At 41.1% G+C, this 19,345-nt stretch overlaps 1 protein-coding gene across 1 annotated transcript; it reads right to left on the minus strand.

Moving 5' to 3' along the window:
- Positions 1-4,734: 4,734 nt before the first annotated feature.
- LOC134866548 (uncharacterized) lies at positions 4,735-5,568 on the minus strand. Its single transcript, XM_063886764.1, has one exon. It carries the CDS (start codon positions 5,566-5,568, stop codon positions 4,735-4,737), a length of 834 nt encoding a protein of 277 aa, XP_063742834.1.
- Between the last annotated feature and the right edge of the window lie 13,777 nt (positions 5,569-19,345).

Raw genomic sequence — 19,345 nt, forward strand, 5'->3', positions numbered from 1 at the left:
GCTCTTCTTACTTTTGGATGGTGTAAGCATTCAGTCAACAAAATGTATTGGCTTTTGACAGACTTCTTTTCGATGTCCTCACTTCTTAGGTCAAAGACTCAAACTACACCCTTTCGCACTTACAAAAATCCCAATGTGACCCACCAACACGTTATATAATGTGCCTTTGTCTTAAGTAGGAAGAATTTCAATTGATATTGTTTTTAAAAGACGATGCTTTGTTTGTTTTCTGATCTCTTATCCACAAATTGTGGGAGGACATATCCGAGAAGCCGTCAATATTCGTTTCAAATATTTCGGAACCGAGTTTGGAACAAAGACTGAATAGGCACCAGATCTGGGACCCTAAACATGACAGAAACACAAAACAGAAGGGAGGAAAAGAGTCCCTCATATATTAAGTATATGAGTCCTGCTTTAAAAGGACAGGATGCACTCTTGTTCAAGTGTGCAAGGATTATAAGAAGGCACTACAAGGGCTCACACATGACCCTGAAGCACACCTGCACACACTAACCTTTCATTGTTACAGACAGACACACACACACACACACACATACATCATTCCCCACAGCGCCGTCGGGGCTAATAAATGTTCCCCGGGTTAATTATGCGTGCTGCCCATTAGATGGCCGTGCAGGTCAGAGTCGACATGTGTAATTTCCCCGACATTTATGAACGGAGGCCAACAGCCCACCAGAGGCTCGTGGGGGAGCAGGTGGCTGCCAGACGCTGGACCCTGCGACAGGTAACGGGAGGCCTGTTCCGACCCGCCGGCATTTTGAGAACGGTCAGGTACTACGACCAGGAGTTTAATCTCCAAATGACACTTCCAATAAACGTGATGTGAGGGACGAGCCGGCCATTATTGGACAGAGAACACCAACAGGTTGGGCATAAGCAGGATGTTGACGGTATCCAACCACATACTAAATCTACCAACGACCTGACTCACAATGTTGATTTTAAAATGATCGTTTGCTTCCAATAGACAATATATTCCTTTGCACTGATTGTGCTCATAGTCTGCTTCCAGTTTATTCCTTAACATTAAAGAAAATACTGCCATTGACATAAGAAAGGCAGAGTAAATATGATGTTGTGCAACCGATTCATGTGCAGTGTTTGTACATTTAAAAAATGGCCTTAATTTTGCCACCCATTTTTTGCGACCAAACATTTTGAGAGATTTGAATATTTTTCCAACTCTAAGTCTCATCTTTACTCTTTGCACTCACAGCTTTCTGTCCATGCCGTTTCATCAGCTTGTCTTCTAAGTCATGGTAAAAAGGATCCGCCCACATTTAGTCATAGTAGTAAATAAAATGAAGACCGTTCAAGAAAATAAAACCCTGTTTTCAGTCTGAGTGTTATGGGGTTTGAACCACATAAGCGACTTGGAAACAATGGCATTAAATCGACCAATGATCGATGATAGAAAAACAAACTCACCGACAGACTGTGACCTTTATTTATGCCCCCCTGCGTACATACTGTATAACACTGGGGAAAAGCATCTTATAAAGGCTAAAACACGACATGTCCCGGTGTGGTCTGCAGGTCTGCTGGTATGAAATGAGATTGATAACATATCTAAAGCGGTGTGTCCCATTTCACACATCTCCATTACGTCTTAGTGAATCAATGAGTTGAACGCTGGGGAAACTTAGACTTTATTGACTGCAAAGAAACTAAAGTGTCCCAGAGTTTTAAGTCCTTCGTACTTCCTGACTTTGTTCAGGATGAATTTGGAGTTTTCTCATATTACACCCCAGCTTGGTTGGTACAGTCTCTGAGAGAATGTCATGATTTCACCATCACTTTGTTCAGTGAAGTATGAAAAGGGTAATTTTCTGCCTTGTTATTTAAAAAGTGGTGTGTGATCTGCTCCCAGCCTCCCTGCCCAGCAGAATCTATAAAGGAAAGAAAGATCAGCGATGTCAGAGCTTTAAACGTTCACGCTTATTGGAGTCAACTTGAAAACCAGCAGCATATTTTTTACTGAAGTATGTGGGAAGTGTATTTGCAGTGAGGCTTATGGTCATTTGTTAGTTGATACTCTAGTCACCAGTGTTCAGATCCTTTACATAAAGGTGCCTATAATATTCTCATCTTCAGGTTCCGTAGTGTCTCTCCTGGGACATGTCTCCATGCTTTAATGTTCAGAAAGCTCTTTATGTTCCTCATACTGCCTGTGCTGCAGCACCTCTTTTCACCCTCTGTCTGAAACCAGAGCCCAGTCTTAATTCTGAGAAAAATGTCAAAATCTTGTTGAGGTTGATTTTAGGTCTTTATTTTTCTCATACTGCCCAGAGCACAGAGCCCAGCCTGCTCTGATTGGTTAGCTGGCCGGCTCTCTTGTGATTGGTCCACTGCTTAGAGATGTCCCGCCCCTTACTTACGATGTGTTGGAGCACTAGCCAATAGAAGCGTGAGTGTTCCACAGTGATGTCGCTTTGTTTTGGAAGTAAACAAAGGAGTCCAATGGATTCAGACTGGGATTTTAGTCTTTGCAGACCATTTACATGCACTAAAACACACTACAGGAATGGTAAAACCCCAAAACGCAGAATAGGTCCCCTTTTAGATAAAAGTACCAATAAAATAAAGTAAAAATACTCCTTTTTAAAAGTAAAAGTCCTGGGTGTATTTATTTTTAAACGATATTTGAGTATTTTCTTTTTCTGCAAATGTATCGTACATTAAATTGTTACAGGTAGAGTTTATTGCCATCATCTCGTCTTGTCTTAGTCGTGGAAAACAAGGTTTTTAATTAACATATAGTCGTATTCGTTCACCAAAAAATCCCATTGAGTCTTATAGGTTGCAATAAGTGACTTTCCCATGTTTAAACAGTGGCATTTCACCAACCACTGACAGTGGAAACCCTGACTTCTTGTCAGTCCTGCTGTTTATTATCTTTTCCCTGTACAGTGAGTGATTGATGCAGGTGTGACACAGTGTGAGCCATAAATCTCTCCACACTCAGTAACCTGTGTGTTACCTGTTGACTGACGCGGGCTAATGAATGATCTATGAGCTCAGCGGCAGCGGGACCACCGGCACAACAAGCCGATATCACTACACATGACCCCCCCTACACACACACACACACACACACACACACACACACACACACACACACACACACACACACACACACACACACACACACACACACACACACACACACACACACACACACACACACACACACACACACACACACAGGAGAGATGCTCCTCTTGAAGGTGTGAATGCAAATGAAGTTTTTTTCAGCACTCTGTTTTTATGACAGGTTTTTTGTTTTGTGGCCCCGTTGGGGAAAGCCCATGAGGGTTTACATCATACCACCAACCCCTCCTCTCCCTCCCTATCTTCATATGTTTGTATTTTAACAGCTCTCCCGACACTACTACATTATTGAACGCTTTCCCCGACATATTTTCTGATCACTTCCACAATCTGGGGACGCTTGCAATTAGATGTTTCTACACGGGGAAAACACACCAAAAGAAGCGATGCTGCGTTTGGAGCTTTTTGATGAATGTCTCAAGAGTTTTGGGGGGAAAGTAGTGGGAAAAAGTCAATTGTATTTTGTTTGTCTTCTCTCTACGAAGCGCTGGGTTGTCTAGAGGTTGGAGGGAGGGGTAGAAAAAACCCTCAGGTGTATTTAGACACCAGATGGGATCTTTTCACCCATTTACCCCCATCAGGAAGACGGAGACTAGAGTACAAAGTGAAGCAAGTGTGTGTGTTTGAGGGGAAACTGTGGAAGCCATTTTTTTTTGTGGCGGGGGGGTGGGGGGGGGGGGGGGCTGTTGAACACCAGCACCACGCTGTTTGGTCTTCCAAAGAGGTGCACAGTGGCAGAATTATTGCACATTGCCTATGACAGCGATAACGACTCGCCGCATATTGGGATTATACAGCTGTGTGAAGTCTTGGCACCCAGCCTATTAAATATGCATGAATGTTTGAAATGAATTTTGGAGGATTTCAAAGCCCCCCACCCACCCTCCACCATACACACACTCTTCTGCCCCCCCCCCCCCCCCCCCCCCCCTCTTCATTGTCAAACTATATAATCATATTCCTGTCTATTAAAATTCGGATGAATAATTTAAACGTATGACAACAGCCGGGTTCTGAAAGAGGAGGTTTGTGTTCAGCAGCTGGCACACAAGGTTGCTTTTGATGAGCGTTGCATGCTAAATTGACACTATTGTGGTGGTGGTGGTGGTGGGGGGGGGGGAGTCGTAGGCAAAACAATAAAAGAAAAAACAATCTGCGGAAAAAATAAAGTCACCCCTGTGAAATTCGACGCCACGACTTCAAAAGTGTGACACAGAAACACAGAGGCAGATATGAAATATTAAGCAAGGTTACTCTGAGGATGCAGCAGGTGGAGGCAAACAGCTCTCAATCTCAGGTTTGTTTCATAGGGTTTAATTCCCGTCAATGACTTTATCGCCGTGACATTTGTTCGGGAACAAATCCTGCCAAGTGCACGGTGTAGGCTGCATTTTAACAAACAGGAAAACAATCCTCTCAGGTGCAACCCAAACACTCGATGTGTGTGTGCATGTGTGGAGTGTGACAGTGACAGACGGGATAATAATGTGGCTCTGTATCAAACATGAAATTGAAAGTGTCCTCAGTGTTTCGTCACGTCTGAAAACTTTGGCAGAACGAGTAGGAAAACATTTTGGAGATGTAAGGAATGATGCAAACTTATTGGGATTGAATCTCAGGAAAGAATGGGGGAATGTGGGTGGGTAGGTAGGTAGGTAGGTATGTGGGTGGGTAGGTGGGCGGGCGGGCAGGTAGGTAGGCAGGTAGGCAGGCAGGCAGGCAGGCAGGCAGGCAGGTAGGTAGGTAGGCAGGCAGGCAGGCAGGCGGGCGGGGCGGGCGGGTAGGCAGGTAGGTGTGTGGGTGGGTAGGTAGGCAGGTAGGTGTGTGGGCAGGCAGGTAGGCAGGTAGGCAGGCAGGTAGGTAGGTAGGCAGGTAGGTAGGTAGGTAGGTAGGTAGGTAGGTAGGCAGGCAGGCAGGCAGGTAGGTAGGTAGGTAGGTAGGTAGGTAGGTAGGCAGGCAGGCAGGCAGGCAGGCGGGCGGCGGGAGCGGGCGGGCGGGCGGCCGGTAAGCAGGCAGGCAGGCAGGCAGGTAGGTGTGTGGGTGGGTAGGTAGGCAGGTAGGCAGGCAGGCAGGTAGGTAGGTAGGCAGGTAGGTAGGTAGGCAGGCAGGCAGGTAGGTAGGTAGGTAGGTAGGTAGGCAGGTAGGTAGGTAGGTAGGTAGGTAGGCAGGTAGGCAGGCGGGGTGGGGGGTTGTAGGCAGGCAGGCAGGTAGGCAGGCAGGCAGGTAGGCAGGCGGGGGTGGGGGTTGTAGGCAGGCAGGCAGGTAGGCAGGCAGGCAGGTAGGCAGGCGGGTGGGGGGTTGTAGGCAGGCAGGCAGGTAGGCAGGCAGGCAGGCAGGTAGGTAGGCAGGCAGGCAGGCAGGTGGGCAGGTGGGCAGGCGGGCGGGTGGGTAGGCAGGTAGGTTATTGATCCCAATTTGACAAAATGTTTGCATTGCAGCAGCATAAAGACAAGGCGTTGTACATTAGAGAAACTAAAAGACCAAAAATAAACGATTCAAAATGTAAACACCTCAACAACAAAAATATAGCATTAAAAAGAAGTAGAAGTAGAGAACATCATCCTGCTTCAGAGAGTTGGGACGTCGGAAAGCAAACTGTTGCGACCCCCTCCACTCCACTAGGGGTCTCTGATAACTGACTCCCATGTTTGATTAGGTCTGTTAAGTCCTTTGCTTTATGTCTACTCTTTTCATTATAATTATGATCCTTGGTTTGTTTTTATGCTGCTGCAACAAATAAAGTACCTCTGATCTTACCTCATGTTGTCTTATCTTTGGTTTAGTTATATCCTAAATAAATATGCTTTTTCAGACACTTCAACTTGTCTGGCCTCCACTCTCGGTTGCAGCCTATGAGACGAAACAAAGATCAAAATGTTGTGAGCTCTCAGAAGTGAAATGTGTGTGTACCATACAGGAAATGTTACTGAAGCAAAGGAAAACAGAAGAGGCTAAAAAGGCTCTACATGGTTTGGTGTAAAATAGCTCATCTTACATTAGGCATAGTGTTTGGTCATTGTCGGGTAATAAAATCTGGCAGAGATTTGTTTGAAACAGGAGGAAAAACCTTAAGTTAACTGCATCATTTCAACATTTATGTCCTCTATTACTTAAAAAACTAAACTCATTTATACAGGATGACTTATTCGGGGAACTGGCAGATAATAAAACGGAGAAATGATGCAGAGAAAGATGTCCACACTCCTGCAGGAACAGTCTCAATGTTATACACACAGATATGGGGAATGACACAGAGAGAATCCACACACACACACACAGATTTAGAGACTGTGTGTGAGAGAGAGAGTCTGAGGGAGCGGTAGAGTGCAAGCTTGAAAGCAAATGCAGAAATTGGAGATACAGCTGTGGGTGGAGGGCCAACTAACTTTGAACATCCATTGCCGTGAAGTTATTATCCGTCCTCTGTGGAGGTCAATGCCGAGGCTGCTGGGAAGGCTTCTCAAGCAGGAGAAACTCCCACACACTGAACCCACAGAGCAGAGTATGAGCCTTCACTTATTCCCCAGACCTCGGAGAAAACGTCCTCTAGATGGAGAGATGGCTGGGCAAAGACAGACAGATCTGTGTGAGATTTCAACTCTGCCAGTTTATAGTAAAGCTCCATTTTCTGCCGATGTTCAGGTGTATATCAGTATGTAGAGTCTCTACTTTAAAGAGTCCTCTCCTGCTGATGTTCAGGTGTATATCAGTATGTAGTGTCTCTACTTTAAAGAGTCCTCTCCTGCTGATGTTCAGGTGTATATCAGTATGTAGAGTCTCTACTTTAAAGAGTCCTCTCCTGCTGATGTTCAGGTGTATATCAGTATGTAGTGTCTCTACTTTAAAGAGTCCTCTCCTGCTGATGTTCAGGTGTATATCAGTATGTAGAGTCTCTACTTTAAAGAGTCCTCTCCTGCTGATGTTCAGGTGTATATCAGTATGTAGTGTCTCTACTTTAAAGAGTCCTCTCCTGCTGATGTTCAGGTGTATATCAGTATGTAGTGTCTCTACTTTAAAGAGTCCTCTCCTGCTGATGTTCAGGTGTATATCAGTATGTAGTGTCTCTACTTTAAAGAGTCCTCTCCTGCTGATGTTCAGGTGTATATCAGTATGTAGAGTCTCTACTTTAAAGAGTCCTCTCCTGCTGATGTTCAGGTGTATATCAGTATGTAGTGTCTCTACTTTAAAGAGTCCTCTCCTGCTTGATGTTCAGGTGTATATCAGTATGTAGTGTCTCTACTTTAAAGAGTCCTCTCCTGCTGATGTTCAGGTGTATATCAGTATGTAGAGTCTCTACTTTAAAGAGTCCTCTCCTGCTGATGTTCAGGTGTATATCAGTATGTAGTGTCTCTACTTTAAAGAGTCCTCTCCTGCTGATGTTCAGGTGTATATCAGTATGTAGTGTCTCTACTTTAAAGAGTCCTCTCCTGCTGATGTTCAGGTGTATATCAGTATGTAGTGTCTCTACTTTAAAGAGTCCTCTCCTGCTGATGGTCAGGTGTATATCAGTATGTAGTGTCTCTACTTTAAAGAGTCCTCTCCTGCTGATGTTCAGGTGTATATCAGTATGTAGTGTCTCTACTTTAAAGAGTCCTCTCCTGCTGATGTTCAGGTATATATCAGTATGTAGTGTCTCTACTTTAAAGAGTCCTCTCCTGCTGATGTTCAGGTGTATATCAGTATGTAGAGTCTCTACTTTAAAGAGTCCTCTCCTGCTGATGTTCAGGTGTATATCAGTATGTAGTGTCTCTACTTTAAAGAGTCCTCTCCTGCTGATGTTCAGGTGTATATCAGTATGTAGTGTCTCTACTTTAAAGAGTCCTCTCCTGCTGATGTTCAGGTGTATATCAGTATGTAGTGTCTCTACTTTAAAGAGTCCTCTCCTGCTGATGTTCAGGTGTATATCAGTATGTAGTGTCTCTACTTTAAAGAGTCCTCTCCTGCTGATGTTCAGGTGTATATCAGTATGTAGAGTCTCTCCTGGGACTTGTCTCCATGCTTTAATGTTCAAAAAGCTCTGCATTTTTATTCAGTCTGCTCTGATTGGTTAGCCGACTGGCTCTATTGTGATTGGTCAATGGCTTATAGATGTCCCGCCCCTTTACCTATCACGTAGGTACACGCACAAGTGTTACATAGTGATGTCACTGAATTTCTAGACAGAGAAGAATTGTCAGTAGTTTACAGAATACAACGAAAACCATTTAACTCAAAGACAAACCTGTAAATAATATAGCAAGAGGAGATGATGATGCTGAACGGGTCTTTTCATTTTTTCCGGGGCTGTGGATTGTAATGGAGAAAAACACGTCATTTTTTGCTCAATTATCTAATTATTATATCCAGTTTTGACAACGAGTGTACATAGATTGCACCATTTTTAGCCTAAAAGCTCTTCACTAGTGTCTTAGTCGACAATGGTTTTATATTAGCCTTCCACAAAGAGTAAGAGGACACTGACATACTGTATGAACATCAGATGTGTAATGCATGACGGAGGCACAAATACGAGCTGTTGTATTGTATAATTCATCATCGTACTTTATTGTAGTATTTGAAACAACAGCAGAATCTGGCTCCTGGGAGACAGAAACAAAATGCAGTATATCTTCAGTACTCTGTTCTCCTTTAATAGACAGACTTCAGATGACTGTGAGTTGCAACCTTACAAATATTTCTTCTCATTTAACATTACCTTACAGGAACTCTAGCATGACAGTTAGCAGCTCAATACTGAACCACTACACCTGAACAACAGAGCAAAAGATGTTCTGAACCCAGCCGCCTCACGTCTTATCGATCCCCCTTTTTTCCATGTACACTGGAAAAAATGCTGCTCATAAATCAGGTAAAATATTATTTTAAAAAAGGTGTTTTTGCTTTAAAAAGCCAATTAATCTGCAGACAGAACAAGTGAAAGATTTCTTGAAATAAGATGGGATATTTAGATAAATGGGAAAACTTATTTTGAAATATATTTGACCAGAATCAGGAGATGTTGTGTTACCAAAATAAGCCAGAAATGCTCAAAGTTTCTGTTTTCTGATGTTGATTGGAGATTTTCCAATAAAAATGAAAAGAAAATGTTGAATCTGAAGGAAAAACAAGACCCTTTATCTCACTGCATTGTTACTTCCTAAGTTGTTATGTCTTGTATGAAGTGTAAGTGTCAGGGTTGGAGAAACAGGACCCAAGTGCAGTAAATTCTGGGGAAGCAGGTAAGGGTCAAAAACAAAAAGCGAGCATTATTCAAAAGCTGTTGATGACAACACGAAGCAAGCGGAACACAGGACATGAAAAACACTTAGCTCCAGACATGAAGGGCGACAGGAACAGACAGGTAACATGGACAAGATCAGGGAAGAAATGACGAAGACCGAACAACAGACAAAAGGGGAACAGGGACTAAATACACAAGGGTAATCACAAGACAAGAGACAGCTGGAAGGGGGAGGAGAAACACAGGGGCAACAGGTGAACACAATGACACAATCAGGCACAGGAGGGAAACGCAGACGGGAAGTGAAGCTTAACGAGTGACACAAGAGGGGGAACGTTTAAAAATAAAACACAAAGACATGACAGACACGAAACACGGATCATGACATAAAGACATATTCTGAGAAGATGTCCAGTTCTTGTAGAGTCAATACAACGTGTGGAGCTCAGATGGATGCATTATGTATTTTGTTTTTATTTTTACTCGTGCAAAACAAGCAGCAGAGCCCGAGGCTGTGTGTCAGCAGAGGCCGAGGTACGAGAGCCAACGTCCGTCCAGACGATCTGTCCGGATTAGTGTCAAACACCGATCCACGCTCCGGATTTAACGGGGGAGACGCAGGTGACCGTCTGTGGTGTTTGTCTAAGAAATGCGTCCAAACTTAAGGAGCAGCAAGGTTGTTTTTCTTACTCTGGAAAATGGTATTGCTGTGTTTTTACTTTGAGAGTTCAGAAATCAGGAACCCTTTATTCGCACCACAGCGAGGGAAACTTAGTAGATGTTAAATAAAGAGGCAAAAACACAGTGATCAGATTCAAATGACTACACATTCAAGGTACAATATAACTGTTAAAGTATGAGCAGTTTGGAAGTAGCAGCCAGTAACATTATCAAGTGTAAATGAAAGGGTTTACTGTATAGTACAGTCTCCTTCCTGAGATATAGAGAGAGCAAACTGTACCCACTGAAGGAGACCATGAAATGCTGATGAAAGCCCAGAATAAACTAAGTGGACCCTGAGGTAATATTTTCAAACTATATCCAAGGTCATGATAACATTGATGACTAACCGACTCACACAGAGTCACAGTAGATGTCCTAAAGTCCAAAAAGGTATTTGAAGTGAGACCATAATTACTTTTCTTGGAAAACATTGTTGAGTTTATATTCATTTCAAACAAAAGCAGAATAAATGCGTTTTCTTTACAAGGTGTCGTTCCCACATGGGGACGCTCGGGAAATGCTCCCCGGCACTTTCCATAAGGATCATTTGTTAGAAAAGGGATTGAAATGTACTGAAATGCTCTGAAAGTAGCAAAGAGAATTGTACACTTTGAGAAATTGGGGTTTTATTTGCACAAGAGAACCAATCTGGAGGAACTGTTCACACTACTTGAGAGTATTTCTGGAAACCCTAGTGGTGCAGGTTGGATCTGCACCATATTTAATACAGCTACAAGGCGGTAAATCAAGTGTTACGCATGTTTAATAAAGTCTTATAATAAATGTGTTGCCGAATGGGTTTCTTAAGACACGATTATACCAATCTGAGGGTCGGTCATTTGATTGCCAGCCCCAAAATGTCTAAGACTTGTTTGGCAACATACTAAACTCTTAATGACATCCTATAATGACATTTTTAATTCCATTATTTAACTATTTTAGAGATTTTTAAACATTTAAAAAGACATTTGTCATTCTTGGTAGAAGAAATCTAAAAATGCATCCATCAGTTCCCATGGCGTTAACTTAGTTGATGCATTTCGAATGAGATCCGTTTAAAGAGATTGCACTTTGCAAGCATATGAACTGTAAGGGAAAACGATGTACTTCTGTTTGATCGTCATGTAAACATGCTTATTGACCCTCTGTCTGGTCCCTCTGTTTCAGCTCCAGTCCGCCATGATTTACTTGAAGGTGAAAAGTAATAAGCGCTGTTCTCGTGCCGTGGAGAAACTCAGATGGAGTTCGGTATGAATCTAATGAGGCTGCATGTGTCGTACCGTAGAGGGTGAGAAAAATCTGAATTTGTTGGTGAATCCGGTGTTTAATGACCCAGACAGCCCATAAAAACTGACTGGGTCTTTTGTCAGGATTGGTAGGCACTCCAGACATCCAACTGTATGAGCACTAGGTGAGTTTTGCATTGTATAGTCCATTTAAAAACATCCATACGAACCCTACCTGCAGCGAAGTCCTCCTCTTCACTGCTCGATACTCTTCAATACACCTATGGAGTCTCAGTTATATGCAACAGAATGCTATCCATTGAAGAATAAGCATGACATGGTTCTTATCTGTGTGGTATCGGACATCAGAAAAAGGTTGGAAGCAGGTCCTAGGTAGAAGTGTGTGTGTTTGTTGTTTGTCTACTTGGTGCATTGTCTAGTCGGGCACATTGTTTTGCTTTGGTCTCTGAGTAAAGGGAGATGAGAAGACATCATTTTCTCTGTTTCTGTGTGAGACTGTCTGCACTGTGCATGCACTTCAATTGTGTGTGTGTGTGTGTGTGTGTGTGTGTGTGTGTGTATGTGTGTGTGTGTGTGTGTGTGTGTGTGTGGTGTGTGTGTGTGCACCCTGCGTATCAACACACCCAGAGTCAGCGGCGCTGCTTGTTCCTCTGGAGTCTCCACTCAATAACTTGGCAACAAATGCAAAAACCTGCGAGATCAAAGAGAATATCACCCCGCTAATTCGACTTCAGATCAGAGAGAGATCTTCAAATTAAGTGCGAGGTTTTGAAGTAAACGCTGTTTTGCCACTGCGTTTCATTTATCTTCAGCTCCAGCGCCCTAATTGGCCCCAGAGGTGAGGCGGAAAGTGGATAGGAGGGGTGGGGGCCGTAGACCGAGGGCCAACTATCCAACTAAAATGTGCGCTAATGAAACGGTCTGGGGAGGAATTGACATTTCTGTGCAAAGAGACCAAAGCCGTGTCAGATCGACTAGTGGCCGAGCAAAGAGCCCTGAGGGACTCACACTCTGGAAGCAACTGACTCTGTTATATCATGTAGGTAATAATTAGACTCTGCATAACAGATGCACACTTTTAATCTCAAATATGGCTAGAATTTGACCTCTGTTGCATCCTGCTTCATCCCGTCTTAAACATGAGCTGTGATGAGGACGCATCTTAAAGAGGACATATTCTGCTCATCTTCAGGTGTATATCAGTATGTAGAGTCTCTACTTTAAAGAGTCCTCTCCTGCTGATGTTCAGGTGTATATCAGTATGTAGAGTCTCTACTTTAAAGAGTCCTCTCCTGCTGATGTTCAGGTGTATATCAGTATGTAGCGTCTCTACTTTAAAGAGTCCTCTCCTGCTGATGTTCAGGTGTATATCAGTATGTAGTGTCTCTACTTTAAAGAGTCCTCTCCTGCTGATGTTCTGGTGTATATCAGTATGTAGAGTCTCTACTTTAAAGAGTCCTCTCCTGCTGATGTTCAGGTGTATATCAGTATGTAGTGTCTCTACTTTAAAGAGTCCTCTCCTGCTGATGTTCAGGTGTATATCAATATGTAGTGTCTCTACTTTAAAGAGTTCTCTCCTGCTGATGTTCAGGTGTATATCAGTATGTAGAGTCTCTACTTTAAAGAGTCCTCTCCTGCTGATGTTCATGTGTATATCAGTATGTAGTGTCTCTACTTTAAAGAGTCCTCTCCTGCTGATGTTCAGGTGTATATCAGTATGTAGTGTCTCTACTTTAAAGAGTCCTCTCCTGCTGATGTTCAGGTGTATATCAGTATGTAGTGTCTCTACTTTAAAGAGTCCTCTCCTGCTGATGTTCAGGTGTATATCAGTATGTAGTGTCTCTACTTTAAAGAGTCCTCTCCTGCTGATGTTCAGGTGTATATCAGTATGTAGTGTCTCTACTTTAAAGAGTCCTCTCCTGCTGATGTTCAGGTGTATATCAGTATGTAGTGTCTCTACTTTAAAGAGTCCTCTCTTGCTGATGTTCAGGTGTATATCAGTATGTAGTGTCTCTACTTTAAAGAGTCCTCTCTTGCTGATGTTCAGGTGTATATCAGTATGTAGAGTCTCTACTTTAAAGAGTCCTCTCCTGCTGATCTTCAGGTGTATATCAGTATGTAGAGTCTCTACTTTAAAGAGTCCTCTCCTGCTTATGTTCAGGTGTATATCAGTATGTAGTGTCTCTCCTGGGACATGTCTCCATGCTTTAATGTTCAGAAAGCTCTTTATTTTTCTCATACTGTCTGTGCTGCAGCATTTATTTTCACCCTCTGTCTGAAACCAGAGCCCAGTCTGCTCTGATTGGTTAGCTCTGTTGTGATTGGTCAACCACTTAGAGATGTCCCACCCCTTAGCCTATCACATTCAATGTGTTGGAGCGCTAGCCAATAGAAGTGCAAGTCTTACGTAGTGATGTCCCTATGTTCCTGGAGTAAACCAAAGAGTCCAATGGAGGTGTTTTCACGATCACAATATTTCTGATCAAATATCTCAATATCAGTTGAGGTATTTGAGTCAGTAGTGTGGACATAATGACTCAGGGGTTAAAGGAAAATAATAAAAATAGTTAAAACAGTCTCAGTGCATTCTGGAAATGTTGTCACAAAACCAGGAAAAGAGACGATCTGATATTACAACATCAGGAATCTATTCTCATATCATAATATCTATATGGTACTTCTGTTTTGCCACCCCTGGTTGCTTTTTCCTGCCTCAATACTTTATTTGTTCTTACAAAAGCAGCTATGGCAGTAATGGTTTGAATCAAAGTGCTTCACACTTTAATACATTTTGTCACACAGTCTAGAACGATTCATTCCCAAAACACATTGCCCAAATCAATCCAATTTCAGAGAGACTAAATTGTAGATATTGTTCAACGTCTCGAAATTAAAGCGTGTTCCCTTCAGTGAAACACAAGATTTGATATGCAAACCTCCTGCTCACCAGGTGCAGAGAAAAGAGCTTTTGTGCAATTTGATGGAGAATGCTCTGCTCTCCCAAAAGATTACCCATGATAATTTATTTTATCAAACGCCCAACCTTTATTTGCCCTTTGTGGCTGGCGACTGATAGAGACACGGGCACGGTGTTGTGTGATAAACTTTAGCTCTGATACGGCACCGGGCTGACCAGTGCAAGCAGAAATGCCACCGTGCAAGATTGTAGTTGCATCACGTGCAGGAAATGTATGTACTGCATGACTCATAATGTCAAACAAAGATAGAAATGTAAAGAGTGTTGATTATTTCCCACAATAACTCACTGATATTTACTACATCAGCAAGCAGGTAGTCCTGTGTTTGTGTCTGTAATTGTACAACCAACTACATTTCCCATCAGGCTTAGCTTTACGCTGCCTTAAGTGCTACTTAGCAAAAGTGGTTGTTATAGATATAGTTTTAGGCCTAGAACAGCAGTAGTGTGCAAAAGTACTTTTTCTATATGTGTTTGGCCTTTCATCTACAGCCTAATCGCATTTGATATTGCTCTTATCTACATTACACACATATTACACATTAACACACCCCTGTCACACCATATTACACCGTATTACATATTAACACACCACTATTACACCATATTACACATTAACACACCCCTATTACACCATATTACACATTAATACACCCCTATTACACCATATTACACATTAACACACCCCTATTACACCATATTACACATTAACACACCCCTATTACACCATATTACACATTAACACACCCCTATTACACCATATTACACATTAACACACCCCTATTACACCATATTACACATTAATACACCCCTATTACACCATATTACACATTAACACACCCCTATTACACCATATTACACATTAACACACCCCTATTACACCATATTACACATTAACACACCCCTATTACACCGTATTACACATTAACACACCCCTATTACACCGTATTACACATTAACACACGCCTATTACACCGTATTACACATTAACACACCCCTATTACACCGTATTACACATTAACACACCCCTATTACACCGTATTACACATTAACACACCCCTATTACACCGTATTACACATTAACACACCCCTATTACACCGTATTACACATTAACACACCCCTATTACACCGTATTACACATTAACACACCCCTATTACACCGTATTACACATTAACACACCCCTATTACACCGTATTGCACATTAACACACCCCTCCATATTACACTGTTACTACACACATACTACATGTATGTAACACCGACTGTAGTTCCGTCTTAGCCAACATTTTAGCAATTAGCTTGACTCCAACAAAAAAACACTTTTCTGGTAAGTTTGACTGTTTGCTTAAAACAAAGGGGGGGGGGGGGGGGGGGCAAAAACTACATCAATGTATACATTTGAACATATAGCTCCTACAGCCACCTTACACATCCACACAGCCTGTTGAATGAATATATCCCCCAGGATAAATAAATCATTTAAGGGTTGAAGTCACCTGGAAAAATGTGTTCCAGGGTGAAAACAAGGTGAATCCTGAGTGTGCGTTTGTTTCTCCTTTGTGGAAAAAGGAGGTGACATCTAGTGCAACAATCTGCATATAAACATCCATGAGCAGCAGACGTGACAATAAATACACATACATGTAATCTATTATCTAAGAGATGCAATTTGCAACAAAATATGCTTTTAGACAATTAAAATTCCCCTAAGAATTGTGTTAATTCATTAGCAACACGCTACTGTGCAGCTGCAGGGGAGTATATCATGGAGTGTATGGACAGAGCTATGTGTACACCCATTAAACCCAGACATCCATAACAGGTGAGTGTGCTGCCAGCGCTGGATAACAGACCCATGAGAGACAGAAGTGAGAAGCCAGGGTTTTGTTTTCCATCTGACACTGATGGATAGCTTAAGCCTGGATGAAGCAGCGTCTGGACAGTACAGACCTTTATAAAATCCTGAAGATTACCCGGAGGAAGGAGCACATCAACACAGAGCCACTCGCATCCCTGACAACACCACACTGTACGAGGAAGTCATTTTCCCTCGTATGAAGTGTGTGTCTGACATTATTTCTGCACAACACAGCTGAGGACGCCTTGTTTACAGCTTGACCGCTATGTGTTTATTGCTTTATTTAAATAAGGGCTTTAAGAGCAACCTCCATAGAGGCTTATGTAATCCTCCAGTTGCCCTTAAAGTCACCATGAAATGACTTTTTCCAGTTGTTTTGCTAATTTCTCACATGGCAGTATAATCCTATGAAAATAAACAATAAAAAAAGTTGTTGTATCCATAAAACAAGAGAACATTTCCCTTCCTGTAAAACAGCATGAAGTGTATGCTTTACAGAACGCGTCGAAATAAAATTGTTTTTATTTCTTTGAAATCTCGTGAAAACTTTCGATTGATCGTTTAATCCTCGCATTACGTCCTGCTGCAACTTCATTAATTTAACGAGGCAAGATGCACGCTCCTTCACCTCCTGTAGATTAAAGATATGTGGTTTGCACATTACTATTTACAGTATGTGTTCATTTATTCTAATTCATTATTCATTTAACTACGTCTTTACGTCTTCAGCTGTGACAGAAAAATCCCAATTATGATGAGCAAATGATATCTAATCTCATGTGAAATTAATATATATTTTATTATTGTGTTTATTGTTCTTATTTGATCTTTTATTGCACTTTTTAATGTATTTGATTTTATTTACATATTTTATCTTCATTAGAAATATTCATTTAATTCTTATGTTTATTCATCTTATTTTATTGCACTTTTTTAATGTATTTAATGTTTATTTTATGGTTTCATATTTTAATTTATTTTATTATATCTTCAAGACACATATTAATTTAATTATTTTATTTGTTTCATTAATTTAATTATTTTATTTGTTTCATTAATTTAATTATTTTATTTGTTTCATTAATTTAATTATTTTATTTGTTTCATTAATTTAATTATTTTATTTGTTTCATTAATTTAATTATTTTATTTGTTTCATTAATTTAATTTAGCTTTTTTAGAAAATATTTGTTCTTATTTGATATTTTATTGCACTTTGTAATGTTGTAATTTATTTGTAATTGATTTTGATTTATTTTAATTTCTTCTATTTTATTCATCCTTGAAAGGAACTGTCACAAAAACCAATTTCCCCCCTCGGGTTTTTCAATAAATAATTATGCAATCACAGAAACCAACCATTTTAATTTGAAGTTCAAGTTAAATTCCACTGAAATACTATCACCTCACAGCCACATTTTGCTTTGCATGTAATCAGGATTCAAAGGTGGATATATTTGCAGCTGTTTCACTCTGCTTTGTGTCTTCAAGGTCTTTGCAGATAATGAACATGCACTGGCAGACTGGAGCAGGCTCACATGTTGGAGGACGCTCGCTCTGTCAAAAGCCCCCATGCCTCCTCACCAAGGCCTCCTATTCATGCTGCTGGAAAATCTCCCACATGCTGTCAGTGGAAACATAAGGGATGACCGTGGGTGCCTCAAAAGACATTTACAAAAAGATAAATAAATAAATAAGTCAACAGAAAAGGCAGACGGCTGTTGCAGTCAATACAAGATGAGTGATTTCTGCAGAAGAGAAGGTGGAAGAAGTTTCACACAATCTAACTCATCCCTGCAAAATCTCTATGAAATATAGGCAGGGACTCCATCATACATTATATTTAGATTATATTAGATTGTTTTCAACTTCATGCAGTATACTGGGAGAGTTAAGTGCATTGTATAGATAGTGGAAATATAGGCAGTACGTTACAGACACTGTAGACAGTATATTTCAATAAACTATAAACCAGTATAGACACTTTAATAATCAAACGTAAAGTAGGAATTAATTTGAGTACGCCATAGAAGTTATGACTAGTAAGGGCAGTTGTATAAATAAATATGCATAACCTTTTTAAAATATTGCATTTCTGTTGGAATTTATCGAGTGTCAATGACATGCTTGCCATAGTAACTCAAACTGGAAGAATGAAAGGCTTATCAAATCTGCATCTCTATTTCTGCAGAGCATTCACCCTCCACCTGCTCCCTCACAGAAGCCAGTGACTGATAATGGGATATGAGGAAGGTGGCTCACTCTCCCATGACATTACTGGTCTTGAAATGCAGAATGCAAAAGACGAGCTACCTTACAAAAGGTTGAGATGAGCAGAAAACAAGCACCACCTTATTTATTTGATTTACGTATGTGACAGAGATGATACTGGATAGATGTCTAAGCGAACAGACAGCTTTGTTCATAATAAAGAGCAAAAACCTTCAGCATTTCAAACCAATCATAATAATTATGAAATGTACCAACAAATGACACCAGTAGGTAAAATAAATGCTTTGAAAAGGAGATTCTTTATTCAGTTTTCAAGGTCTACACTTCTATGCAGTTTGTAATGTAATGGCAAATGTAAAAGTTGCTTAGCAACACTGAACAGTCTTCATACGTGTGTCTTTAAATGTGATGGAAAATATGAGCTAGAAATAAATGTGGGGGACAGAATGCACAGTAAAGATGGTTCATTTGCACTTTAACATGTGTATTTCCCACTCGTATTTTGGGATCTGAGTATGGAATAATAGGGAAAAAGCATCCCCAGACACTCACCAAACTAATAGTGTTATCTATTCGCCAAATATGATGTTTTAGCAGCATCTGCTGGATAAGAAGCATAATTACAATTTAAGAAAAATAACGGGTGATCAAATCCTTAGGTCGTTTTTAAATGAATTACGTTTCATCTGAAGTTGGAGGAAGTTAAAGTGTTATGCTGGTGTTAAATATGTATACAAATATCGCTGCCCTTCAAAAACGCCATACGCCGGTCATGGTGTGCTGATATTTTGTTTAGCCAATCATATCTGCTGTTCATTCCTGCTGGACCAATCAGATACAAGCATGTTTGTAGGTTGAACGGTCTGCTTACCGGTGTCGAAAATTGCTGAGTGTAGAGTTATATGACATAGGGATGGGTGTAACTGCACAGAACATGACTGTTAGATCTATG

The sequence above is a fragment of the Eleginops maclovinus genome, chromosome 6, assembly GCF_036324505.1.
Source record: "Eleginops maclovinus isolate JMC-PN-2008 ecotype Puerto Natales chromosome 6, JC_Emac_rtc_rv5, whole genome shotgun sequence".
Classification (NCBI taxonomy): Eukaryota; Metazoa; Chordata; class Actinopteri; order Perciformes; family Eleginopidae; genus Eleginops; species Eleginops maclovinus.

Bases quoted from the DNA above. Each gene is read 5' to 3' on its own strand.
- LOC134866548 (XM_063886764.1), bottom strand. From the start codon at position 5,568: ATGCAAACATTTTGTCAAATTGGGATCAATAACCTACCTGCCTACCCA.